This window comes from Salmo salar, chromosome ssa09 (assembly GCF_905237065.1).
Source record: "Salmo salar chromosome ssa09, Ssal_v3.1, whole genome shotgun sequence".
NCBI lineage: Eukaryota > Metazoa > Chordata > Actinopteri > Salmoniformes > Salmonidae > Salmo > Salmo salar.
In genome coordinates this window covers 83,509,111-83,532,731 of record NC_059450.1, presented here as the reverse complement: position 1 = coordinate 83,532,731, position 23,621 = coordinate 83,509,111, and the positions used below count along the sequence as shown (strand labels likewise).

Below are 23,621 nucleotides of genomic sequence, written 5' to 3'. Positions count from 1 at the left end.
GGATCTCTCTGTACTTTGCTACGTTCAACTTTCCCTCAATCTTGACTAGTCTCCAAGCCCCTGCCACTGAAAAACATCTCCACAGCATGATATTGCCACCACCATGCTTCACAGTAGGGATGGTGCCAGGTTTCCTCCAGACGTTACGCTTGGCATTCAGGCCAAAGAGTTCAATCTTTGTTTCATCAGACCAGAGAATCTTGTTTCTCATGGTCTGGGAGTCCTTTAGGTGCCTTTTGGCTGTCATGCCACTCTACCATAAAGGCCTGATTGGTGGAGTGCTACAGAGATGTTTGTCCTTCTGGAAGTTTCTCCCATCTCCACAGAGGAACTCTAGAGCTCTGTCAGAGTGACTATCGGGTTCTTGGTCACCTCCCAGACCAAGGCCCTTCTCCCCCGATTACTCAGTTTAACCGGGAGGCCAGCTCTAGGAAGAGTCTTGGTGGTGCCAAACTTCTTCCATTTAAGAATGATGGAGGCCACTGTGTTCTTGGGGACCTTCAATGCTGCAGAAATGTTTTGGTATCCTTACCCAGATCTGTGTCTCGACACAATCCTGTCTCGGAGCTCTATGGACAATTGCTTCGGTTTAGTTTTTGCTTTGACATGCACTGTCAACTGTGGGACCTTATATAGACAGGTGTGTGACTTTCCAAATCATGTCCAAACAATTGAATTTACCACAGGTGGACTCCAATCAAGTTGGTTAAACATCTCAAGGATGATCAATGGAAACTTAATTTCGAGTCTCATAGCAAAGGGTCTGAATACTTATGTAAAGAAGGTATTTATTTTATTTGAACCTGCTTCTGGTTTTTCATTATGGGGTTTTGTGTGTAGATTGAGGCATTCTTTTATTAAATACATTTTTGAATAAGGCTGTAACGTAACAAAATGTTGAAAAAGTCAAGGGGTCTGAATACTTTCTGAATGCACTGTATATAACCACCCAGGGGGTTGTTCACAGAGCATTATATATATCACCACCCCGGGGGTTGTTCACAGAGCATTATATATATCACCACCCAGGGGGTTGTTCACAGAGCATTATATATATCACCACCCAGGGGGTTGTTCACAGAGCATTATATATATCACCACCCCGGGGGTTGTTCACAGAGCATTATATATATCACCACCCAGGGGGTTGTTCACAGAGCATTATATATATCACCACCCAGGGGTTGTTCACAGAGCATTATATATATCACCACCCAGGGGGTTGTTCACAGAGCATTATATATATCACCACCCAGGGGGTTGTTCACAGAGCATTATATATATCACCACCCAGGGGGTTGTTCACAGAGCATTATATATATCACCACCCAGGGGGTTGTTCACAGAGCATTATATATATCACCACCCAGGGGGTTGTTCACAGAGCATTATATATATATCACTGAAAACCATACAGTAAAGGCATACTGTATATAGACAACCACAGTAATACACGCACGCACACACACTAGAGAGGGCAAGCTTTTTTAGGGATGTCAGTAATGAGAGCTGATTATTGACTTATCGAAGGCCTTGGACACTGTTGACCATGCCCTGCCGTTGCATAGACTAAAAAAGGTTGGTTTAAGTGTTGATGCATTGGATTGGTTCCAGAACTACCTTTCTGACAGAACACAGTGTGTAGCTCAGGAGGGTATGAAATCTGAGTTTCAAAGGCTTACAAAAGGAGTTCCCCAGGGCTCAATTTTAGGTCTGATCCTTTTTACACTGTACATACATGATATAGTGAAGTCTTCTAACTCTGCAAATCTCCATCTGTATGCTGATGACACAATTATTTATTCTAGCGCATCTAAAGTAAACAGATGGAGTCACTTGCAGATTTTAGCAATAAAAGGCCAGCAAATTGATAGGGTCAACTCCTATAAGTATCTTGGGATTTGGTTAGATGAAAAGCTCAATTTTAAACAGCACATTGATACTCAGGCTGAATGGCTCTCATTCAGGCAAATGAGAAATAAGTGCATTCAGGCTATCTGGAAGGCCAAAGTTAGTTACTTTATTAAGGAGCAGTTCTCTCTCTGTGGGTCTAACCCCAAGAAGTTCTGGAATATGGTTTTAAAGAGCAGTTTTAAACAGTTCTGGAGAATAAACCCTCCTCCTCACAGGGGGTTGTTCACCATGTTCCTTAATGTTGATGATATGGTTGTTACTGACAAGAAGCACATGGCTGAGTTCTTTAATCACCACATCATTAAGTCAGGATTCCTATTTGACTCAACCATGCCTCCTTGCCCGTCCAACATTTCCTTATCTTCCACCCCTTCTAATGTGACTATCCACGATGCTTCTCCCTCTTTTTTCCCTGTCTCGCTACAAAGTTTTTCTCTGCAGGCGGTCACTGAGTCCGAGGTGCTAAAGGAGCTCCTTAAACTTGACCCCAAAAAGCCATCTGGGTCAGATGGCTTAGACCCTTTCTTCTTTAAGGTTGTTGCTCCTATCGTAGCCAAGCCTATCTCTGACCTTTTTATTTTTTTATTTTATTTTTTATTTCACCTTTATATAGCCAGGTAGGCTAGTTGAGAACAAGTTCTCATTTGCAACTGCGACCTGGCCAAGATAAAGCATAGCAGTTAGACACATACAACACAGAGTTACACATGGAATGAACAAAACATAGTCAATAATACAGAAGAAAAAAAATAAAACAAGAAGTCTATATACAGTGAGTGCAAATTAGGTAAAATAAGGGAATTAAGGCAATAAATAGGCCATGGTGGCAAAGTAATTACAGTATGGCAATTAAACACTGGAATGGTAGATGTGCAAAAGATGGAATGTGCAAGTAGAGATACTGGGGTGCAAAAGGAGCGGAATAAATAAATACAGTATGGGGATGAGGTAGGTAGCCCATCTGTATACAGCCCATCTATGTACAGGTGCAGTGATCTGCTCTGACAGCTGGTGCTTAAAGCTAGTGAGGGAGATGGGAATCTCCAGCTTCAGAGATTTTTGCAGTTCATTCCAGTCATTGGCAGCAGAGAACTGGAAGGAAAGGCGACCAAAGGAAGAATTGGCTTTGGGGGTGACCAGTGAGATATACCTGCAGGAGCGCGTGCTACGAGTGGGTGCTGCTGTGGTGACCAGCGAGCTGAGATAAGGCGGGGCTTTACCTAGCAGAGACTTGTAGATGACCTGTAGCCGGTGGGTTTGGCGACGAGTATAAAGTGAGGGCCAGCCAACGAGAGCATATAGGTCGCAGTGGTGGGTAGTGTATGGGGCTTTGGTGACAAAACGGATGGCACTGTGATAGACTGCATCCAGTTTGTTGAGTAGAGTGTTGGAGGCTATTTTATAGATGACATCGCCGAAGTCGAGGATCGGTAGGATGGTCAGTTTTACGAGGGTATGTTTGGCAGCATGAGTGAAGGATGCTTTGTTGCGAAATAGGAAGCCAATTCTAGATTTCATTTTGGATCGGAGATGCTTAATATGAGTCTGGAAGGAGAGTTTACAGTCTAGCCAGACACCCAGGTATTTGTTGTTATCCATGTATTCTAAGTCAGAGCCGTCCAGAGTAGTGATGCTGGATGGGCGGGCAGGTGCGGCAATGATCGGTTGAATAGCATGCATTTAGTTTTATTTGCGTTTAAGAGCAGTTGGAGACCACGGAAGGAGAGTTGTATGGCATTGAAGCTCGTCTGAAGGTTAGTTAACACAGTGTCCAAAGAAGGGCCAGAAGTATACAGAATGGTGTCATCTGCGTAGATGTGGATCAGAGAATCACCAGCAGCAAGAGCGACATTATTGATGTATACAGAGAAGAGAGTCGGCCCAAGAATTGAACCCTGTGGCACCCCCATAGAGACTGCCCGAGGTCCGGACAACAGGCCCTCCGATTTGACACACTGAACTCTATCAAAGAAGTAGTTGGTGAACCAGGCGAGGCAATCATTTGAGAAACCAAGGCTGTTGAGTCTGCCAATAAGAATGTGGTGATTGACAGAGTCGAAAGCCTTTTAACCTGTCTCTCCTTTCTGGGGAGGTTCCCATTGCTTGGAAGGCAGCCAAAGTGTTGGAAAAACTTGTCAATAATCAACTCACTGGCTTTCTTGATATCTATAGTATTCTCTTGGGTTTGCAATCTGGTTTCTGCTCAGGTTATGGATGTGTCACTGCAACCTTAAGGTCCTCAATGATGTCACCATTGCCCTTGATTCTAAGCAATGTTGTGCTGCTATTTTTATTGACTTGGCCAAAGCTTTTGATACGGTAGACCATTCCATTCTTGTGGGCCGGCTAAGGAGTATTGGTGTCTCTGAGGGGTCTTTGGCCTGGTTTGCTAACTACCGCTCTCAAAAAGTGCAGAGTATAAATTCAGAACATCTGCTGTCTCAGCCACTGCCTGCCACCAAGGGAGTACACCAAGGCTCGATCCTAGGCCCCACGCTCTTCTCAATTTACATCAACAACATAGCTCAGGCAGTAGGAAGCTCTCTCATCCATTTATATGCAGATGATAGTCTTATACTCAGCTGGCCCCTCCCCGGATTTTGTGTTAAATGCTCTACAACAAAGCTTTCTTAGTGTCCAACAAGCTTTCTCTACCCTTAACCTTGTTCTGAACACCTCCAAAACAAAGGTCATGTGGTTTGGTAAGAAGAATGCCCCTCTCCCCACCGGTGTGATTACTACCTCTGAGGGTTTAGAGCTTGAGGTAGTCACCTCATACAAGTACTTGGGCTAGATGGTAGACTGTCCTCTCAGCACATATCAAAGCTGCAGGCTAAAGTTAAATCTAGACTTGGTTTCCTCTATCGTTATCACTCTTTCACCCCAGCTGCCAAACTAACCCTGATTCAGATGACCATCCTACCCATGCTAGATTATGGAGACATCATTTATAGATCAGCAGGTAAGGGTGCTCTCGAGCGGCTAGGTGTTCTTTCGCATTCGGCCATCAGATTTGCCACCAATGCTCCTTATAGGACACATCACTGCACTCTATACTACTCTGTAAACTGGTCATCTCTGTATACCTGTCGCAAGACCCACTGGTTGATGCTTATTTATAAAACCCTCTTAGGCCTCAGTCCCCCCTATCTGAGATATCTACTGCAGCCCTCATCCTCCACATACAACACCCATTCTGCCAGTCACATTCTGTTAAAGGTCCCCAAAGCACACACATCCCAGAGTCGCTCCTCTTTTCAGTTCGCTGCCACTAGCGACTGGAACGAGCTGCAAAAAAACACTCAAACTGGACTGTTTTATCTCTTCATTCAAAGACTCAATCATAGACACTCTTACTGACAGTTGTGGCTGCTTTGCGTGATGTATTGTTGTCTCTACCGTCTTGCCTTTGTGCTGTTGTCTGTGCCCAATAATGTTTGTACCATGTTTTGTGCTGCTACCATGTTGTTGTTATGTTGTGTTGCTACCATGTTGTTGTTATGTTGTGTTGCTACCATGATGTGTTAAATAAATAAAATATATAATAAACTTGACCAAGAAACTGAAGTTGAAATTGGGTTTCTATTTCAGGAACAAATCTTGCTTTTCAATGTTAGTCAGAAAATATCTTGTTCAAAGCACTTTTTTTAAAATCAGTGCTGGATTATGGTGATATTGTCTATATGCAGGCCTCAGCAAGTACCTTAAACTCTGGACACAGTGTATCATGGTGCTTTGAGATGTATTACCAATGCTTGATCACTTTCCCATCACTGTGATCTGTGTGCTATGGTGCAATGGACCTCTCCCTCCACCAGGAGGCTAAAGCATTGCTACACTTGTATGTACAAAGCATTGATGGACAACTGCCTTTGTATCTCTGTTCCTTACTGACCAGATCACTCACTCAATAGTCTTCATTCACAGTCGCTGTTGTCCTTGTCTGTTCCTAAGGCTAGAACTGAGATGGGAAACAATCTTTTTCTCTTAATACCCTTTCATCCTGGAACATGCTTCAGAAGATTGTAAAGTTAGGGGAGTTAGTGTCCTTGCCTGTTTTTAACACTGATCGACAACACTGTTTGTGATAACTGCAGTTGTTTCTAATATTCAATTGTGTCTGTAACGTGTGACACTTCGTCTTTTGTGTGTATTTAGTATTTTTCTGTAATTCTTTTTTTTACCTCAATGGGTTAAATAAAGGTTAAATATTTGTTTTATATCATAACAGTATCAGGTTGGTAAACTAACTAACCTAAACTATGAGGTGATAGAAGACAGCAGACCACTATCTGACCTATTAATGTATTCTCTCATCTCTCTAATGATCCTAGCTCTACCTACTGTACAGTACAACACACAGTGCAGATCTCACCTGCTTACATTTCTGATCTTGCGGAACAAGTAAAAAGAGAGAGAGAGGGGAACACAGAAAGACAAGAAGAGAGGGAGAAACAGAAAGACAGGAGGAGAGGGAGAAACAGAAAGACAGGGGGAAATAGAAAGACAGGGGGAAATAGAAAGACAGGAGGAAATAGAAAGACAGGAGGAAATAGAAAGACAGGAGGAAATAGAAAGACAGGAGGAAATAGAAAGACAGGAGGAGAGGAGAAACAAAAAGACAGGAGGAGAGGGGAAACAAAAAGACAGAAGGAGAGGGGAAACAGAAAGACAGGAGGAGAGGGGGAAACAGAAAGACAGGAGGAGAGGGAGAAACAGAAAGACAGGGGGAAATAGAAAGACAGGGGGAAATAGAAAGACAGGAGGAAATAGAAAGACAGGAGGAGAGGAGAAACAAAAAGACAGGAGGAGAGGGGAAACAGAAAGACAGGAGGAGAGGGGGAAACAGAAAGACAGGAGGAGAGGGGGAGAGGGGGAAACAGAAAGACAGGAGGAGAGGAGAAACAAAAAGACAGGAGGAGAGGGGGAAACAGAAAGACAGGAGGAGAGGGGGAAACAGAAAGACAGGAGGAGAGGGGGAAACAGAAAGACAGGAGGAGAGGGGGGAAACAGAAAGACAGGAGGAGAGGGGGAAACAAAGACAGGAGGAGAGGGGGAAACAGAAAGACAGGAGGAGAGGGAGAAACAGAAAGACAGGAGGAGAGGGAGAAACAGAAAGACAGGAGGAGAGGAGAAACAGAAAGACAGGAGGAGAGGAGAAACAAAGACAGGAGGAGAGGAGAAACAGAAAGACAGGAGGAGAGGGGGAAACAGAAAGACAGGAGGAGAGGGGAAACAAAAAGACAGGAGGAGAGGGGAAACAGAAAGACAGGAGGAGAGGGGGGAAACAGAAAGACAGGAGGAGAGGGGGAGAGGGGGAAACAGAAAGACAGGAGGAGAGGAGAAACAAAAAGACAGGAGGAGAGGGGGAAACAGAAAGACAGGAGGAGAGGGGGAAACAGAAAGACAGGAGGAGAGGGGGAAACAGAAAGACAGGAGGAGAGGGGGAAACAAAGACAGGAGGAGAGGGGGAAACAGAAAGACAGGAGGAGAGGGGGAAACAGAAAGACAGGAGGAGAGGGGGAAACAGAAAGACAGGAGGAGAGGGGGAAACAGAAAGACAGGAGGAGAGGGAGAAACAGAAAGACAGGAGGAGAGGGGAAACAAAAAGACAGGAGGAGAGGGGAAACAGAAAGACAGGAGGAGAGGGGGAAACAGAAAGACAGGAGGAGAGGGGGAGAGGGGGGAAACAGAAAGACAGGAGGAGAGGAGAAACAAAAAGACAGGAGGAGAGGGGGAAACAGAAAGACAGGAGGAGAGGGGGAAACAGAAAGACAGGAGGAGAGGGGGAAACAAAGACAGGAGGAGAGGGGGAAACAGAAAGACAGGAGGAGAGGGGGAAACAGAAAGACAGGAGGAGAGGGGGAAACAGAAAGACAGGAGGAGAGGGGGAAACAGAAAGACAGGAGGAGAGGGAGAAACAGAAAGACAGGAGGAGAGGGAGAAACAGAAAGACAGGAGGAGAGGGAGAAACAGAAAGACAGGAGGAGAGGGGGGAAACAGAAAGACAGGAGGAGAGGGGGAAACAGAAAGACAGGAGGAGAGGAGAAACAAAAAGACAGGAGGAGAGGAGAAACAAAAAGACAGGAGGAGAGGGGGAAACAGAGACAGGAGGAGAGGAGAAACAAAAAGACAGGAGGAGAGGAGAAACAAAAAGACAGGAGGAGAGGAGAAACAGAAAGACAGGAGGAGAGGGGGAAACAGAAAGACAGGAGGAGAGGAGAAACAAAAAGACAGGAGGAGAGGGGGAAACAAAAAGACAGGAGGAGAGGAGAAACAAAAAGACAGGAGGAGAGGAGAAACAAAAAGACAGGAGGAGAGGAGAAACAGAAAGACAGGAGGAGAGGGAGAAACAGAAAGACAGGAGGAGAGGGAGAAACAGAAAGACAGGAGGAGAGGAGAAACAGAAAGACAGGAGGAGAGGAGAAACAGAAAGACAGGAGGAGAGGAAGAAACAGAAAGACATGAGGAGAAGGAAATGAAAAGTAATGTCAAGAAAAATATATTGGGTCAGGAAAATCCTCCTCTAAGGTAGCCATGGCAACACACTAAGAAACAGGGAGGAAGTCCCTCCTTGTACAGTACCATCTGTGCTGCACAGGAGAGACAGAAAGGGGGGAGGGAGGAAGGGAGAGAGAGAGCGAGAGAGAGGGGGGAGGAAGGAAGGGAGAGAGAGAGGGGGAAGGGAGGAAGGGAGGGAGATAGAGGGGGAGGGAGGAAGGGAGAGAGAGGGGGAGGATGGGAGGGAGAGAGAGGGGGAGGGAGGAAGGAAGGGAGAGAGAGAGAGGGGGAAGGGAGGAAGGGAGGGAGATAGAGGGGGAGGAGGAAGGGAGAGAGAGGGGGAGGATGGGAGGGGGAGGGAGGAAGGGAGAGAGAGGGGGAGGATGGGAGGGAGAGAGAGGGGGAGGGAGGGAGAGGGGGAGGAAGGGAGGGAGAGGGAGGGAGAGGGGGGAGGAAGGGAGGGAGGGAGAGAGAGAGAGGGGAGGGAGGGAGGTAGGGAGAGAGAGGGGGGAGGGAGGGAGGGAGGAAGGGAGAGAGAGGGGGAGGGAGGAAGGGAGAGAGAGGGGGGAGGGAGGAAGGGAGAGGGAGGAAGGGAGAGAGAGGGGGAGGAAGGGAGAGAGAGGGGGGGAGGAAGGGAGAGAGAGGGGGGGAGGAAGGGAGAGAGGGGGGGAGGAAGGGAGAGAGGGGGAGGAAGGGAGAGAGGGGGGAGGAAGGGAGAGAGGGGGGAGGAAGGGAGAGAGGGGGGAGGAAGGGAGAGAGAGGGGGGAGGTAGAGAGAGAGAGGGGGAGGGAGAGAGGGGGAGGGAGGGAGGGAGAGAGATGTGGGGAGGAAGGGAGAGAGAGGGGGGAGGAAGAAAGGGAAAGAGAGAGGGGGGAGGAAGAAAGGGAAAGAGAGAGGGGGGAGGAAGAACGGGAAAGAGAGAGGGGGAGGAAGAAAGGGAAAGAGAGAGGGGGGAGGAAGAAAGGGAAAGAGAGAGGGGGAGGAAGAAAGGGAAAGAGAGAGGGGAGGAAGAAAGGGAAAGAGAGAGGGGGAGGAAGAAAGGGAAAGAGAGAGGGGGAGGAAGAAAGGTTAAGAGAGAGGGGGAGGAAGAAAGGGAAAGAGAGAGGGGGAGGAAGAAAGGGAAAGAGAGAGGGGGGAGGAAGAAAGGGAAAGAGAGAGGGGGGAGGAAAAAGGGAGAGAGAGAGAGGGGGAGGGAGGAAGGGAGAGATAGGCATTCATCCTATACAAGGATGACAACATGTAGTATCTACATTAAACAAAACATATGCTAAGAAAGCATTTACAGCAAAGACTAGACTTCTCTGACGAACAACTTGATCTGGGCTACAGAGGGGGAAAAATTGTCAAATCTCTCAGCCATCCTGCCCTGCTGCTCATGCTTGTCCGCATGCTAGACAATTACGTCATCCAAACAAGCTCTGACTCCTGAATGCATTTAGTCTCCAAACGGTGTAACTGAGTCTAAACCAGCAAGTAGATGTGGTAGTCACTATGATCATTATTTCAAAATGGGTTGACATTGTTACAAGGTTTCCTGCCTCCCTTCCCCCAACAGGTTGACAGTCAGCCTGGCCAGACAAACAGGGCTAATGGGGGAGCAGCAGGAGAGGAGAGCACTGCAGAGAAGATGTTAGATATGGAGGGGACAGTGAGGAAGCCGTGAGGAGGCCATTAAAAGATAAATCCATAAATTAGCAGCATTGGGAGGGGGAGGAGGGAAGGAGAGCGGAGGGAAGGATGGAATAGAGGGATAGCACGAGTGGGAACATAACTTGTTTCCTTGTTCTTTAAAGTGAATAAGTAAAAGTGAGAAAAACGAAGTCTGTGGAGCTACACTGTTGTACAATCAATATGTCCTTAGTGAGGACTGGAGAGAAACATTTAAACAGGACGGAGGTGTGTGTGTCTGGGTGTGTGTGTGAGACTTGATAAAGAGAGAGCCATGTTGACCGCCCGTTGTCTCTCACATAAACACTTTCTTAAAGCAACGCTGCAGTGGCCCTACAACCTCAGACAGACAGACAACTCACTGCCTTTCACACACCACTTTATCACCTCTGACGCTAAAAAAAACCCCATCTTGCTTCTCTTATCCCTCAATACAGAAAGCAGACTGTTGCTCTGTGCTAAAAACAGCCATGCCACTCACTCACAGAGATCAAACTGAACTGTCCAATGGATCGGCACTCCTGAGCTGTTGCTAGGCTGCTCTCCCTCCCTCCATCTCTCTCCCTCCCTCCATCACCCTCTCCTGCTCTGGAAGACATAACACAGAAAAATGGCTGAATAATACATTCTAACTCAATAAACGGGGAGACAGCAGCTGCACTCAGACAGAGAACCCCTTGTCTGGGTCTCTCTCTTTCTGCAGGGGATGCTGGTAAGACACACACACAAACAAGTAGACACACAACACACGGACACACAAACAATATTTACAAAGCCTAGTCACAGTGCTAAGGCTATCCACCCGATATAGCTGCATCACAACTGTGTGGTTAATGGTGTGTGTCTGTCTGTGGTAGTGCTGCTGTCTCTGGGCGGAGGTGAGAGGGGCCACAGACAGGGAGCAGCTGCAGTGGTTCTGTGTAGAGGGGCAGGGCCACATCAGCAGAGGGACAGCTAATCACCGGTACAGAGTAGAAGGACAGCTAGTCAGCAGTAGAGAGTAAAGGGATAAATTACCTGAATTGATGCAATAACGATAAAAAGAAAGATATGTTTATAACATTAATGTGGACTTTCTTAATTATATTTTAAACTACTACTACCCATCAATTGTCCTATTAACAATCACCCATATTAGCAAACTCATTTCACTTCAAACTTCACATTTCTCTAGTATAGGCTACTCATCGTAATGAACGATATCAGGAAAATGCCTGCGATAAGTGATCAGTATGATCGTTGTGGATAATGTTTGGTTTATCGTCCCAGCTCTACCTCAGAACTGATTCATAGATAGCAAGGAGAACGGCACAGAGGGTGGGTGTGGCTGAACAGTTCCTGGTCTTGACAATTCTTTTAACACAGCTTACAAGTCAACTCCACCCTTCAATATAGGAGGGTTTGGAGCGAGTAGTCGTGCTGCACTTCGCTCCGCAGGTAATATTACATTTCATTACAACGGTTTGATTTGTTTGATCTGAGCAATTTTTAGCTAGCTACATAGTTGTCTTTGCTGTCTTTGTATCAAAGATAATTGTGTAGTTTAGAGTAATTATCGAGGTTAGCTAGCCAGCTATTTTCGTCCGCCGCGACGCCGTTCTCCAAACTTAGTCAACACTGCTAGCTAGCCAACTTCTACCGACTAGCAGCACTGTAGAAACTAATACATTACAACGGAACGATTTGATTAGTGTTGTTTTAGCTAGCTACATAGTTGTCTTTGCTGTCTTTGTATCTTAGATAATTGTGTAGTTTTAGAGTAATTATCGAGGTTAGCTAGCCAGCTATTTTCGTCCGCCGCGACGCCGTTCTCCAGACTTAGTCAACACACCTAGTCAACATCAAACCCACTGCTAGCTAGCCAACCTTTACCGACTAGCAGCACTGTAGAAACTAGTACATTACAACGGAACGATTTGATTAGTGTAATGTGAGCTAGCTACATAGTTGTCTTTGTGATAGTTTGATAATTGTGTAGTTTAGAGTAATTATCGAGGTTAGCTAGCCAGCTATTTTCGTCCCCCGCGATGCCATTTTCCAAACCTAGCCAACTTTTACCGACGAGCAGCATTGTAGAAACTAAATACATTACAAAGGAACGTCTTGATTAGTGTTATGTTAGCTAGCTACATAGTTGCCTTTGTATCATGATAAAGGTGTAGTACTGAAACTATCGAGGTTACCTAGCCAGCTACACTTTCAAACAAAGTCAACAACGCAGCCACTGCTAGCTAGCCTACTTCACCAGCCAGCAGTTCTGTATCATTTTAGTAATTTTAGTCAATAAGATTTTTGCAACGTAAGCTTAACTTTCTGAACATTCGAGACATGTAGTCCACTTGTCATTCCAATCTCCTTTGAATTAGCGTAGCCTCTTCTGTAGCCTGTCAACTATGTGTCTGTCTATCCCTGTTCTCTCCCCTCTGCACAGGCCATACAAACGCTTCACACCGCGTGGCCGCAGCCACTCTAACCTGGTGGTCCCAGCGCGCACGACCCACGTGGAGTTCCAGGTCTCCGGCAGCCTCTGGAACTGCCGGTCTGCGGCCAACAAGGCAGAGTTCATCTCAGCCTATGCTACCCTCCAGTCCCTCGACTTCTTGGCGCTGACGGAAACATGGATTACCACAGATAACACTGCAACTCCTACTGCTCTCTCCTCGTCTGACCACGTGTTCTCGCATACCCCGAGAGCATCTGGCCAGCGGGGTGGTGGCACTGGAATCCTCATCTCTCCCAAGTGGACATTCTCTCTTTCTCCCCTGACCCATCTGTCTATCTCCTCCTTTGAAATCCATGCTGTCACAGTTGCCAGCCCATTCAAGCTTAACATCCTTATCATTTATCGTCCTCCAGGTTCCCTTGGAGAGTTCATCAATGAGCTTGACGCCTTGATAAGTTCCTTTCCTGAGGATGGCTCACCTCTCACAGTTCTGGGTGACTTTAACCTCCCCACGTCTACCTTTGACTCATTCCTCTCTGCCTCCTTCTTTCCACTCCTCTCCTCTTTTGACCTCACCCTCTCACCTTCCCCCCTACTCACAAGGCAGGCAATACGCTTGATCTCATCTTTACTAGATGCTGTTCTTCCACTAATCTCATTGCAACTCCCCTCCAAGTCTCCGACCACTACCTTGTATCCTTTTCCCTCTCGCTCTCCTCCAACACTTCTCACTCTGCCCCTACTCGGATGGTATTGCGCCGTCGCAACCTTCGCTCTCTCTCTCCCGCTACTCTCTCCTCTTCCATCCTATCATCTCTTCCCTCTGCTCAAACCTTCTCCAACCTATCTCCTGATTCTGCCTCCTCAACCCTCCTCTCCTCCCTTTCTGCATCCTTTGACTCTCTATGTCCCCTATCCTCCAGGCCGGCTCGGTCCTCCCCTGCATCCTTTCACTCCCTCCTCTCTACATTTTCCTCTTCTGTTTCTGCTGCTAAAGCCACTTTCTACCACTCTAAATTCCAAGCATCTGCCTCTAACCCTAGGAAGCTCTTTGCCACCTTCTCCTCCCTCCTGAATCCTCCCCACCCCCCCCTCCTCCCCCCTCTCTGCGGATGACTTCGTCAACCATTTTGAAAAGAAGGTTGACGACATCCGCTCCTCGTTTGTTAAGTCAAACGACACCGCTGGTCCACTTTCTACCACTGGTCCTGCTCACATTGCCCTACCCTATGCTTTGACCTCTTTCTCCCCTCTCTCTCCAGATGATATCTTGCGACTTGTGACGGCCGGCCGCCCAACAACCTACCCGCTTGACCCTATCCCCTCCTCTCTCCTCCAGACCATTTCCGGAGACCTTCTCCCTTATCTCATCGTGTTCATCAACTCATCCTTGACCACTGGATACGTCCCTTCCGTCCTCAAGAGAGCGAGAGTTGCACCCCTTCTCAAAAAACCTACACTCGATCCCTCCGATGTCAACAACTATAGACCAGTTTCCCTTCTTTTTTCTCTCTTAAACTCTTGAGCGTGCCGTCCTTGGCCAGCTCTCTTGCTATCTCTCTCAGAATGACCTTCTTGATCCAAATCCGTCAGGTTTCAAGACTGGTCATTCAACTGAGACTGCTCTTCTCTGTGTCACGGAGGCTCTCCGCACTGCTAAAGCTAACTCTCTCTCCTCTGCTCTCATCCTTTTAGACCTATCTGCTGCCTTTGATACTGTGAACCACCAGATCCTCCTCTCCACCCTCTCCGAGTTGGGCATCTCCGGCACGCCCCACGCTTGGATTGCGTCCTACCTGACAGGTCGCTCCTACCAGGTGGCGTGGCGAGAATCTGTCTCCGCACCACGTGCTCTCACCACTGGTGTCCCCCAGGACTCTGTTCTAGGCCCTCTCCTATTCTCGCTATACACCAAGTCACTTGGCTCTGTCATATCCTCACATGGTCTCTCCTATCATTGCTATGCAGACGACACACAATTAATCTTCTCCTTTCCCCCTTCTGATAACCAGGTGGCGAATCGCATCTCTGCATGTCTGGCAGACATATCAGTGTGGATGACGGATCACCACCTCAAGCTGAACCTCGGCAAGACGGAGCTGCTTTTCCTCCCTGGGAAGGACTGCCCGTTCCATGATCTCGCCATCACGGTTGACAACTCCATTGTGTCCTCCTCCCAGAGTGCTAAGAACCTTGGCGTGACCCTGGACAACACCCTGTCGTTCACCACTAACATCAAGGCGGTGACCCAATCCTGTAGGTTCATGCTCTACAACATTCGCAGAGTACGACCCTGCCTCACACAGGAAGCGGCGCAGGTCCTAATCCAGGCACTTTTCATCTCCCGTCTGGATTACTGCAACTCGCTGCTGGCTGGGCTCCCTGCCTGTGCCATTAAACCCCTACAACTCATCCAGAACACCGCAGCCCGTCTGGTGTTCAACCTTCCCAAGTTCTCTCACGTCACCCCGCACCTCCGCACACTCCACTGGCTTCCAGTTGAAGTTCGCATCCGATACAAGACCATGGTGCTTGCCTACGGAGCCGTGAGGGGAACGGCACCTCCGTACCTTCAGGCTCTGATCAGTCCCTACACCCAAACGAGGGCACTGCGCTCATCCACCTCTGGCCTGCTGGCCCCACTACCTCTGAGGAAGCACAGTTCCCGCTCAGCCCAGTCAAAACTGTTCGCTGCTCTGGCACCCCTATGGTGGAACAAGCTCCCTCACGACGCCAGGACAGCGGAGTCAATCACCACCTTCCGGAGACACCTGAAACCCCACCTCTTTAAGGAATACCTGGGATAGGATTAAGTAATCCTTCTACCCCCCCCCCTAAAGATTTAGATGCACTATTGTAAAGTGGTTGTTCCACTGGATATCATAAGGTGAATGCACCAATTTGTAAGTCGCTCTGGATAAGAGCGTCTGCTAAATGACTTAAATGTAAATATACACTGAGTGGACAAAACATTAGGAACACTTTCCTAATATTGAGTTGCACCCCCTTTTGCCCTCAGAACAGCCTCAATTCATTGGGGCATGAACTCTACAATAACTTAAGTGATCCACAGGGATGCTGGACCAGGTTGACTCCAATGCCTCCCACAGTTGAGACCAGTTGGCTGGATGTCCTTTGGGTGGTGGACCATTCTTGATACACACGGAAACTGTTGAGTGTTAAAACCCCAGCAACGTTGCAGTTCTTGACACACTCAAACCACTGCGCCTGGCACCTACTACCATACCCCATTCAAAGGCACTTCAATCTTTTGTCTTGCCCATTCACCCTCTGAACACAGACACAATCCATGTCTCACAAGGCTTAAAAATAGTTATTTAACCTGCCTCCTCCCCTTGAGCTACACTGATTGAAGTGGATTTAACAAGGGACATCAATAAGGGATCATAGCTTTCATCTGGATTCACCTGGTCAGTCTACTTCATGGAAAGAACAAGTGTTCTTCATGTTTTGTACACCCATTCACAAAACGTAAAAACTTTTGTCTATTACTAATCCCTTAGCAGGCCTAGTTGATGAATTTCAAAAACGATTTACAGGTTGGTTGCGTGGTGTGTCAGAGAGAGAGTTATGAGAGAGTGTTTTCCCTTACCTTATTGTCAGACAGTGCCTGCTGTGTGCGTGCGTGTGTGCGTGTTGTTTGTGATGCTGACTGTTACCTTGAGTGAGTCGAAGCAGGCGATGACTCGGCCATTGTCCACGTGGCAGCTCCTGGCTGGGTGGGCGAACTTACACTCAGCGTCCGAGCGGGAGCAGGTACCCCTCTGAAACTCTCGACACACCTCTAGGGTCAGCCACTTAGTGTCCCGGCCCATGGCCATACTTCCCATATTGACTGCCATTACAGCCCCTCAGGACAGGAGGGGGCAAGTGGATAAGGGAGTAGGGTCTAGGGTTGGACACAATCGGGACTTAGTGCACAAACAAAATGCACTGATGCAGACGAAAATAAATTGGAAACTCCTTGGCAAGACGAGGAGATGAGTGTGTGAAATAAAAAAAATACTTAGTTATACTGGATACAATGAATAAACTGGTCCTTTGAAATGACTTTGAGTTTCTGGGTATGGAGGCTGGAGTAGTGGGTATTCTTGGGTAAGGTGCAGATCCCTGATCCACTGACGATGGGATGAGTTCTTAGAGCTAGAGGTGAGCAGAGGCCAGCTCTGTCTCATAGAAAAAGGAGGAAATTGGGGCACCTCACTCTGGCATGCTGAGATATGTAGTTCAGACAGGCATTGTCCTAGAGAGAGGCCTTCCAATGACAGCTTCCTCTTCTTATGTCCGTCAGTCTGTCTGTCTCTGTCTTGCTCGCGCTGGTCACTCCGTTCTTCAGACAGAAATCCCAAAACCACACGGCTTCTGTAGCGATTAGTATGGCTGGTCAGGCTGTTTAGAAAAAGGGAAAGATAAAAAAGCAGAAGCTTATCGACCAGTGTCCTTGTATTGATGACGAAGTGGAGGCTGTGGGAGGTGGAGGCTGGGACGAGATGGAGAATTTGGGGAGGTGGAGGCTGAGGGGAGATGGCGGCTGGGGGGAGGTGGAGTATTTGGGGAGGTGGAGGCTGAGGGGAGGTGGAGGCTGGGGGGAGGTGGGCGGATTGCAGATCAGCAGCAGGATGGATGACTCGCTGGCTGTCAGGGTCACATATAGCCTCATTCAAGGCCAAACACACACACAAATAAACACACACTCACACACACACAGTGCTGTGCTTTGCTCTACTCTCACCTAGCAAGGCCAGGAGCCTGTCCTATGCAGACAGCAGCAGTACACAGCAGCAGCAGCAGGCCACCAGCCAGCCAAACACTCCCACAGCACTAACAGCACTGGACCAGACCAGAATGCCAGGCACCCACTCACAGTCTTCTTAGGCACTTTGGAGTTCCACTTCCTCCTCTTATTTTAGTCTCTTTCTCATCCCTCCTTCTCCACGTTTCTTCCTTCCCTGGCTGTCTCTTGTAGTTTATCCTTCCGTCTTCGTCATCCTCTTCATTGACCTCTTCATGTGGCTGCCCTTGCCGTAAAAACCTGTCTTTAGGTCACAAGAAGAGACAGATGATCAAAATTAGTCAGCAGTTGGTTTAAAATAATACAATTAAATAAAGTAAAAAATCTATTGCAGAAAAGAGTTCCAGGAAAAGCAGGCATCCTGAAAGAAGAACATAACTGCATTAGTATCCAACCTACATTGTCAACTTACAACAGAAACCTATAGAGTCTATCTGGGTGATGAGGTCATGAGGTGAAAGAGAGACACACAGATCGAGCAGAGCAGACGGAGAGGGAGGCTAGTAAGGAGGCTGCAATGGGAGTCTGCAATGCACAGGAAAGGGCAAGCAATGTCTTAATTAAGAGATACAAGGAGGTAGAGGGAGGGATAAAGGGAGGGATAAAGGGAGGGAGTGATAGAGGGAGGGTGGGATAGAGGGATAGAGGGAGGGATGGAGGGATAGAGGGAGGGAGGGAGAAAGAGGGAGGGAACGAAGAGAAAGCTAGCAAGAAAGAGATGTCCCTTTAAGTCACATGAGCTTTGCAGAGCTGAAAGTAATTGACCAACTCGACATGAATCATGCTGCGATATGTGCTGAAAATGAGTATCCTTGAACCGCCACAGGCTGGCCGGCTGAAACTGCCGATCCCCACCCGCAGTCTGTCCGCTGCCGTCGCACACAGTTATCAATATATAGAGGGGAAGGGAGTGACGAGGAAAAGAGAGAAAGAGTGAGGCCACAGCCAATCAGCATGAGCCTTGTAGGCAGGCAAAGAAAGTGGCTTGCCAATGAGGATAGAGGTTGCATATCGACCCCCCCCACCCATCCATCCTTGTTCCTCCCTTCCTCCCTGCCTGCCTACCTCTTTCCTCTGGCACAGCCTGTCATGTCTGAGCCTCATTTATTTTTTATTTAATCTTTATTTAACTAGGCAAGTAAGAACAAATTCTTATTTACAATGATGGCCTTGTTCAGGAGCAGAACGACAGATTTTTACCTTGCCGGCTTGGGGATTTGATCGAGCAACCTTTCAGTTACTGGTCCAACACTCTAACCACTAGCTACCTGCCGCCCCATGCCAGGATTTAAAGAGGAGAATAAAGAATGTCTGATTCTGAAGTGTGTGTGCACCTGTGTCCTGCTCAAACCGAGGGCATCACTGCAATGTCTGACTTCCAGAGAGGGAGAAAGAGAGGGATGACGAGAGGATGAGAGGAGAGGTTGTTACTGTATTTCTCCCAGTGAGGTGTGGTAAGGTAGGGTTAAGTGTGAGCGACGGATGGGGGGCTTAATATAACAAGGACAAAATCTGGTGAAAGTGATTGTCTTTCGACACCTTGTAGAGTCCATGCCCCAATGAATTGAGGCTATTCTGAGGGCAAAAGTGTGGGGTGGGTGTATTCGGAAGCTTAATGTTTTGTACACTCAGTGTATATAGTCATTAATAGTGAATGACTTGATAAATAAGGGGTACATCCTAATAAACTCACATAGAAGCCCCACAGTAACCCACATCACCTGGTATAAGTCAATGAGTGACACTGTGCAAACATTAGGAACTGGGTACTATTAACTAGAACGTGTACCATGGTTGACTGTAGACATGAGAGAGGTGAATACATAACATGAAGGAGACAGGAATAAAAGAGAGAGGTGAATACATAACATGAAGGAGACAGGAATAAAAGAGAGGGGTGAATACATAACATGAAGGAGACAGGAATAAAAGAGAGAGGTGAATACATAACATGAAGGAGACAGGAATAAAAGAGAGAGGTGAATACATAACATGAAGGAGACAGGAATAAAAGAGAGAGGTGAATACATAACATGAAGGAGACAGGAATAAAAGAGAGAGGTGAATACATAACATGAAGGAGACAGGAATAAAAGAGAGAGGTGAATACATAACATGAAGGAGACAGGAATAAAAGAGAGAGGTGAATACATAACATGAAGGAGACAGGAATAAAAGAGAGAGGTGAATACATAACATGAAGGAGACAGGAATAAAAGAGAGAGGTGAATACATAACATGAAGGAGACAGGAATAAAAGAGAGAGGTGAATACATAACATGAAGGAGACAGGAATAAAAGAGAGAGGTGAATACATAACATGAAGGAGACAGGAATAAAAGAGAGAGGTGAATACATAACATGAAGGAGACAGGAATAAAAGAGAGGGGTGAATACATAACATGAAGGAGACAGGAATAAAAGAGAGAGGTGAATACATAACATGAAGGAGACAGGAATAAAAGAGAGAGGTGAATACATAACATGAAGGAGACAGGAATAAAAGAGAGAGGTGAATACATAACATGAAGGAGACAGGAATAAAAGAGAGAGGTGAATACATAACATGAAGGAGACAGGAATAAAAGAGAGAGGTGAATACATAACATGAAGGAGACAGGAATAAAAGAGAGAGGTGAATACATAACATGAAGGAGACAGGAATAAAAGAGAGAGGTGAATACATAACATGAAGGAGACAGGAATAAAAGAGAGAGGTGAATACATAACATGAAGGAGACAGGAATAAAAGAGAGAGGTGAATACATAACATGAAGGAGACAGGAATAAAAGAGAGAGGTGAATACATAACATGAAGGAGACAGGAATAAAAGAGAGAGGTGAATACATAACATGAAGGAGACAGGAATAAAAGAGAGAGGTGAATACATAACATGAAGGAGACAGGAATAAAAGAGAGAGGTGAATACATAACATGAAGGAGACAGGAATAAAAGAGAGAGGTGAATACATAACATGAAGGAGACAGGAATAAAAGAGAGAGGTGAATACATAACATGAAGGAGACAGGAATAAAAGAGAGAGGTGAATACATAACATGAAGGAGACAGGAATAAAAGAGAGAGGTGAATACATAACATGAAGGAGACAGGAATAAAAGAGAGAGGTGAATACATAACATGAAGGAGACAGGAATAAAAGAGAGAGGTGAATACATAACATGAAGGAGACAGGAATAAAAGAGAGAGGTGAATACATAACATGAAGGAGACAGGAATAAAAGAGAGAGGTGAATACATAACATGAAGGAGACAGGAATAAAAGAGAGAGGTGAATACATAACATGAAGGAGACAGGAATAAAAGAGAGAGGTGAATACATAACATGAAGGAGACAGGAATAAAAGAGAGAGGTGAATACATAACATGAAGGAGACAGGAATAAAAGAGAGAGGTGAATACATAACATGAAGGAGACAGGAATAAAAGAGAGAGGTGAATACATAACATGAAGGAGACAGGAATAAAAGAGAGAGGTGAATACATAACATGAAGGAGACAGGAATAAAAGAGAGAGGTGAATACATAACATGAAGGAGACAGGAATAAAAGAGAGAGGTGAATACATAACATGAAGGAGACAGGAATAAAAGAGAGGTGAAAGGAAAGGAGAAGGGATTGGGGCAGATATTATCGGTCCGCATGTCACATAGCGACAGACAGATGGAAGGAGCAGTGGGAGTGTCTCTGTGTGTATGAGAGTGTGCAGACAGAAAGCCCATAAGGAGAGTACTGCGGTGGAGAGAGCGAGAGAGCGAGAGAGAATGGGGAGAGGTGGGCATTTGAAAGCTTGGGACTACAAGCTTCTATCTGCAAAATGATGATTCTGAGATAATTGGCTTTAAAGTTCAGAACCCTCATTGGTTTGATTGGTGTTTTTATCTTGTATTCATTTGAACTTATCAATATGAATTGGGGTAGAGTACTTAGAGTACTGTATAGGTAGAGAACATTGAATAGCACACGGCTATGTCTTATAGTCCCAAGCGCTCGAATTGCAGTACTTTCCTGCAGACAAATGATCAAATCATCCTCTAGTGGCCTCATGGGTGGAATGTTATTCATATTTTTCACAATTTCATAATTAATCAACATTTTTAAAGACAGTCAAAATTCCGGAGTTTCTATGTTCTAAAATTGGGCTGCAAACTCAAAATGTAATACATGTCAACTCTATATCTGACATGGTACAGGTATTTTCTTTTTCTAAGCCCATAACCATGTGTGTGAGGTGGATACTTTTGTTTCAAAGTAGATGTGTTTAATACTACAGAGCAGTGGTGTAAAGTGACAACCAAAAGTGACAGCCAAAAGTACTCGTTACATTTTGAACGCTTAGCAGGACAGGAAAATGGTCCATTCACACACTTATCAAGAGAACATCCCTGGTCGTCCCTACTGCCTCTGATCTGGCGGACTCACTAAACAGAGAACATCCCTGGTCATCCCTACTGCCTCTGATCTGGCGGACTCACTAAACACACATGCTTTGTTTGTAAATTAAGTCTGAGTGTTGGAGTGTGCCCCTGGCTATCCATAAATTACAAAAACAAGAAAATGAGTCTGTCTAGTTTGCTTAATATAAGGATTTTTAAATGATTTATACTTTTACTTTTGATACTTATGTATTTTTCGGCAATTAGATTTATTTTCGATTCTTAAGTATATTTAAAACTTTTACTCAAGTAGTATTTTACTGGGTGACTTTCACTTTTACTTGAGTAATTTTCTATTAAAGTATCTTTACTTTTATTCAAGTATGATATTTGGGTACCTTTTCCAACACCACTATAGAGAAACACTTGGTGTGACTCTGATTTAGCCCACTGCAGTATTAAAACACTTTCAGACACAAGAACAAAGGCACACACTCGCAAAAAAATGTTTGAGAGATGAGAGGGTAAGATTGATTGCTTAGGCATGCTTGGCTGTCTCTCCCCCTCTCCCTCCTCCTCCACCTCTCATCCTGCTGGTCTGTCTCTCCCTCCTCCACCTCTCATCCTGCTGGTCTGTCTCTCCCTCCTCCTCCACCTCTCATCCTGCTGGTCTGTCTCTCCCTCCTCCTCCACCTCTCATCCTGCTGGTCTGTCTCTCCCTCCTCCTCCACCTCTCATCCTGCTGGTCTGTCTCTCCCTCCACCTCCACCTCTCATCCTGCTGGTCTGTCTCTCCCTCCTCCTCCACCTCTCATCCTGCTGGTCTGTCTCCCCCTCCCCCTCCCATCCTGCTGGTCTGTCTCTCCCTCCCCCTCCTCCTCTCATCCTGCTGGTCCGTCTCTCCCTCCTCCTCCACCTCTCATCCTGCTGGTCTGTCTCCCCCTCCTTCTCCACCTCTCATCCTGCCGGTCTGTCGCTTCATCTCTCCCTCCTCCACCTCTCATCCTGCTGGTCTGTCTCTCCCTCCTCCTCCACCTCTCATCTTGCTGGTCTGTCTCTCCCTCCTCCTCCACCTCTCATCCTGCTGGTCTGTCTCTCCCTCCTCCTCCACCTCTCATCCTGCTGGTCTGTCTCTCCCTCCTCCTCCACCTCTCATCCTGCTGGTCTGTCTCCCCCTCCTTCTCCACCTCTCATCCTGCTTGTCTGTCTCCACCTCTCATCCTGCTTGTCTGTCTCCCCTCCTCCTCCACCTCTCATCCTGCTGGTCTGTCTCCCCCTCCTCCTCCCATCCTGCTGGTCTGTCTCTCCCTCCCATCCTGCTGGTCTGTCTCCCCCTCCTCCTCCTCCTCTCATCCTGCTGGTCCGTCTCTCCCTCCTCCTCCACCTCTCATCCTGCTGGTCTGTCTCCCCCTCCTTCTCCACCTCTCATCCTGCCGGTCTGTCGCTTCATCTCTCCCTCCTCCACCTCTCATCCTGCTGGTCTGTCTCTCCCTCCTCCTCCACCTCTCATCTTGCTGGTCTGTCTCTCCCTCCTCCTCCACCTCTCATCTTGCTGGTCTGTCTCTCTCTCCTCCACCTCTCATCCTGCTGGTCTGTCTCCCCCTCCTTCTCCACCTCTCATCCTGCTGGTCTGTCTCCCCCTCCTTCTCCACCTCTCATCCTGCTTGTCTGTCTCCACCTCTCATCCTGCTTGTCTGTCTCCCCCTCCTCCTCCACCTCTCATCCTGCTGGTCTGTCTCCCCCTCCTCCTCCACCTCTCATCCTGCTGGTCTGTCGCTTCATCTCTCCCTCCTCCTCTTCCTATCATTCTAGCTACTGATCGATGGAGAAATTACTCTGGGGCACAGGCTGTTCCCTCAGCCCTGCCTATCCTGCATTCAGGCCCAG

The 23,621-nt window shown here is 46.9% G+C and overlaps 1 protein-coding gene across 10 annotated transcripts in view; it reads right to left on the bottom strand.

The window, feature by feature from the left end:
* The window catches only part of mbnl3 (muscleblind-like splicing regulator 3), a 74,776-nt gene that overhangs the window by 33,952 nt on the left and 17,203 nt on the right, over positions 1 to 23,621 (bottom strand). For all 10 annotated transcript variants that reach the window (XR_006771067.1, XM_045724109.1, XM_014212973.2 and 7 more), the window contains exon 2: positions 16,207 to 17,583. Coding sequence is in view for 9 of the 10 variants with exons in the window: in XM_045724109.1 (XP_045580065.1) it covers positions 16,207 to 16,389 (183 nt within the window). In the remaining variant the exon portion in view is untranslated. The remainder of the gene's footprint in view (positions 1 to 16,206; positions 17,584 to 23,621) is intronic.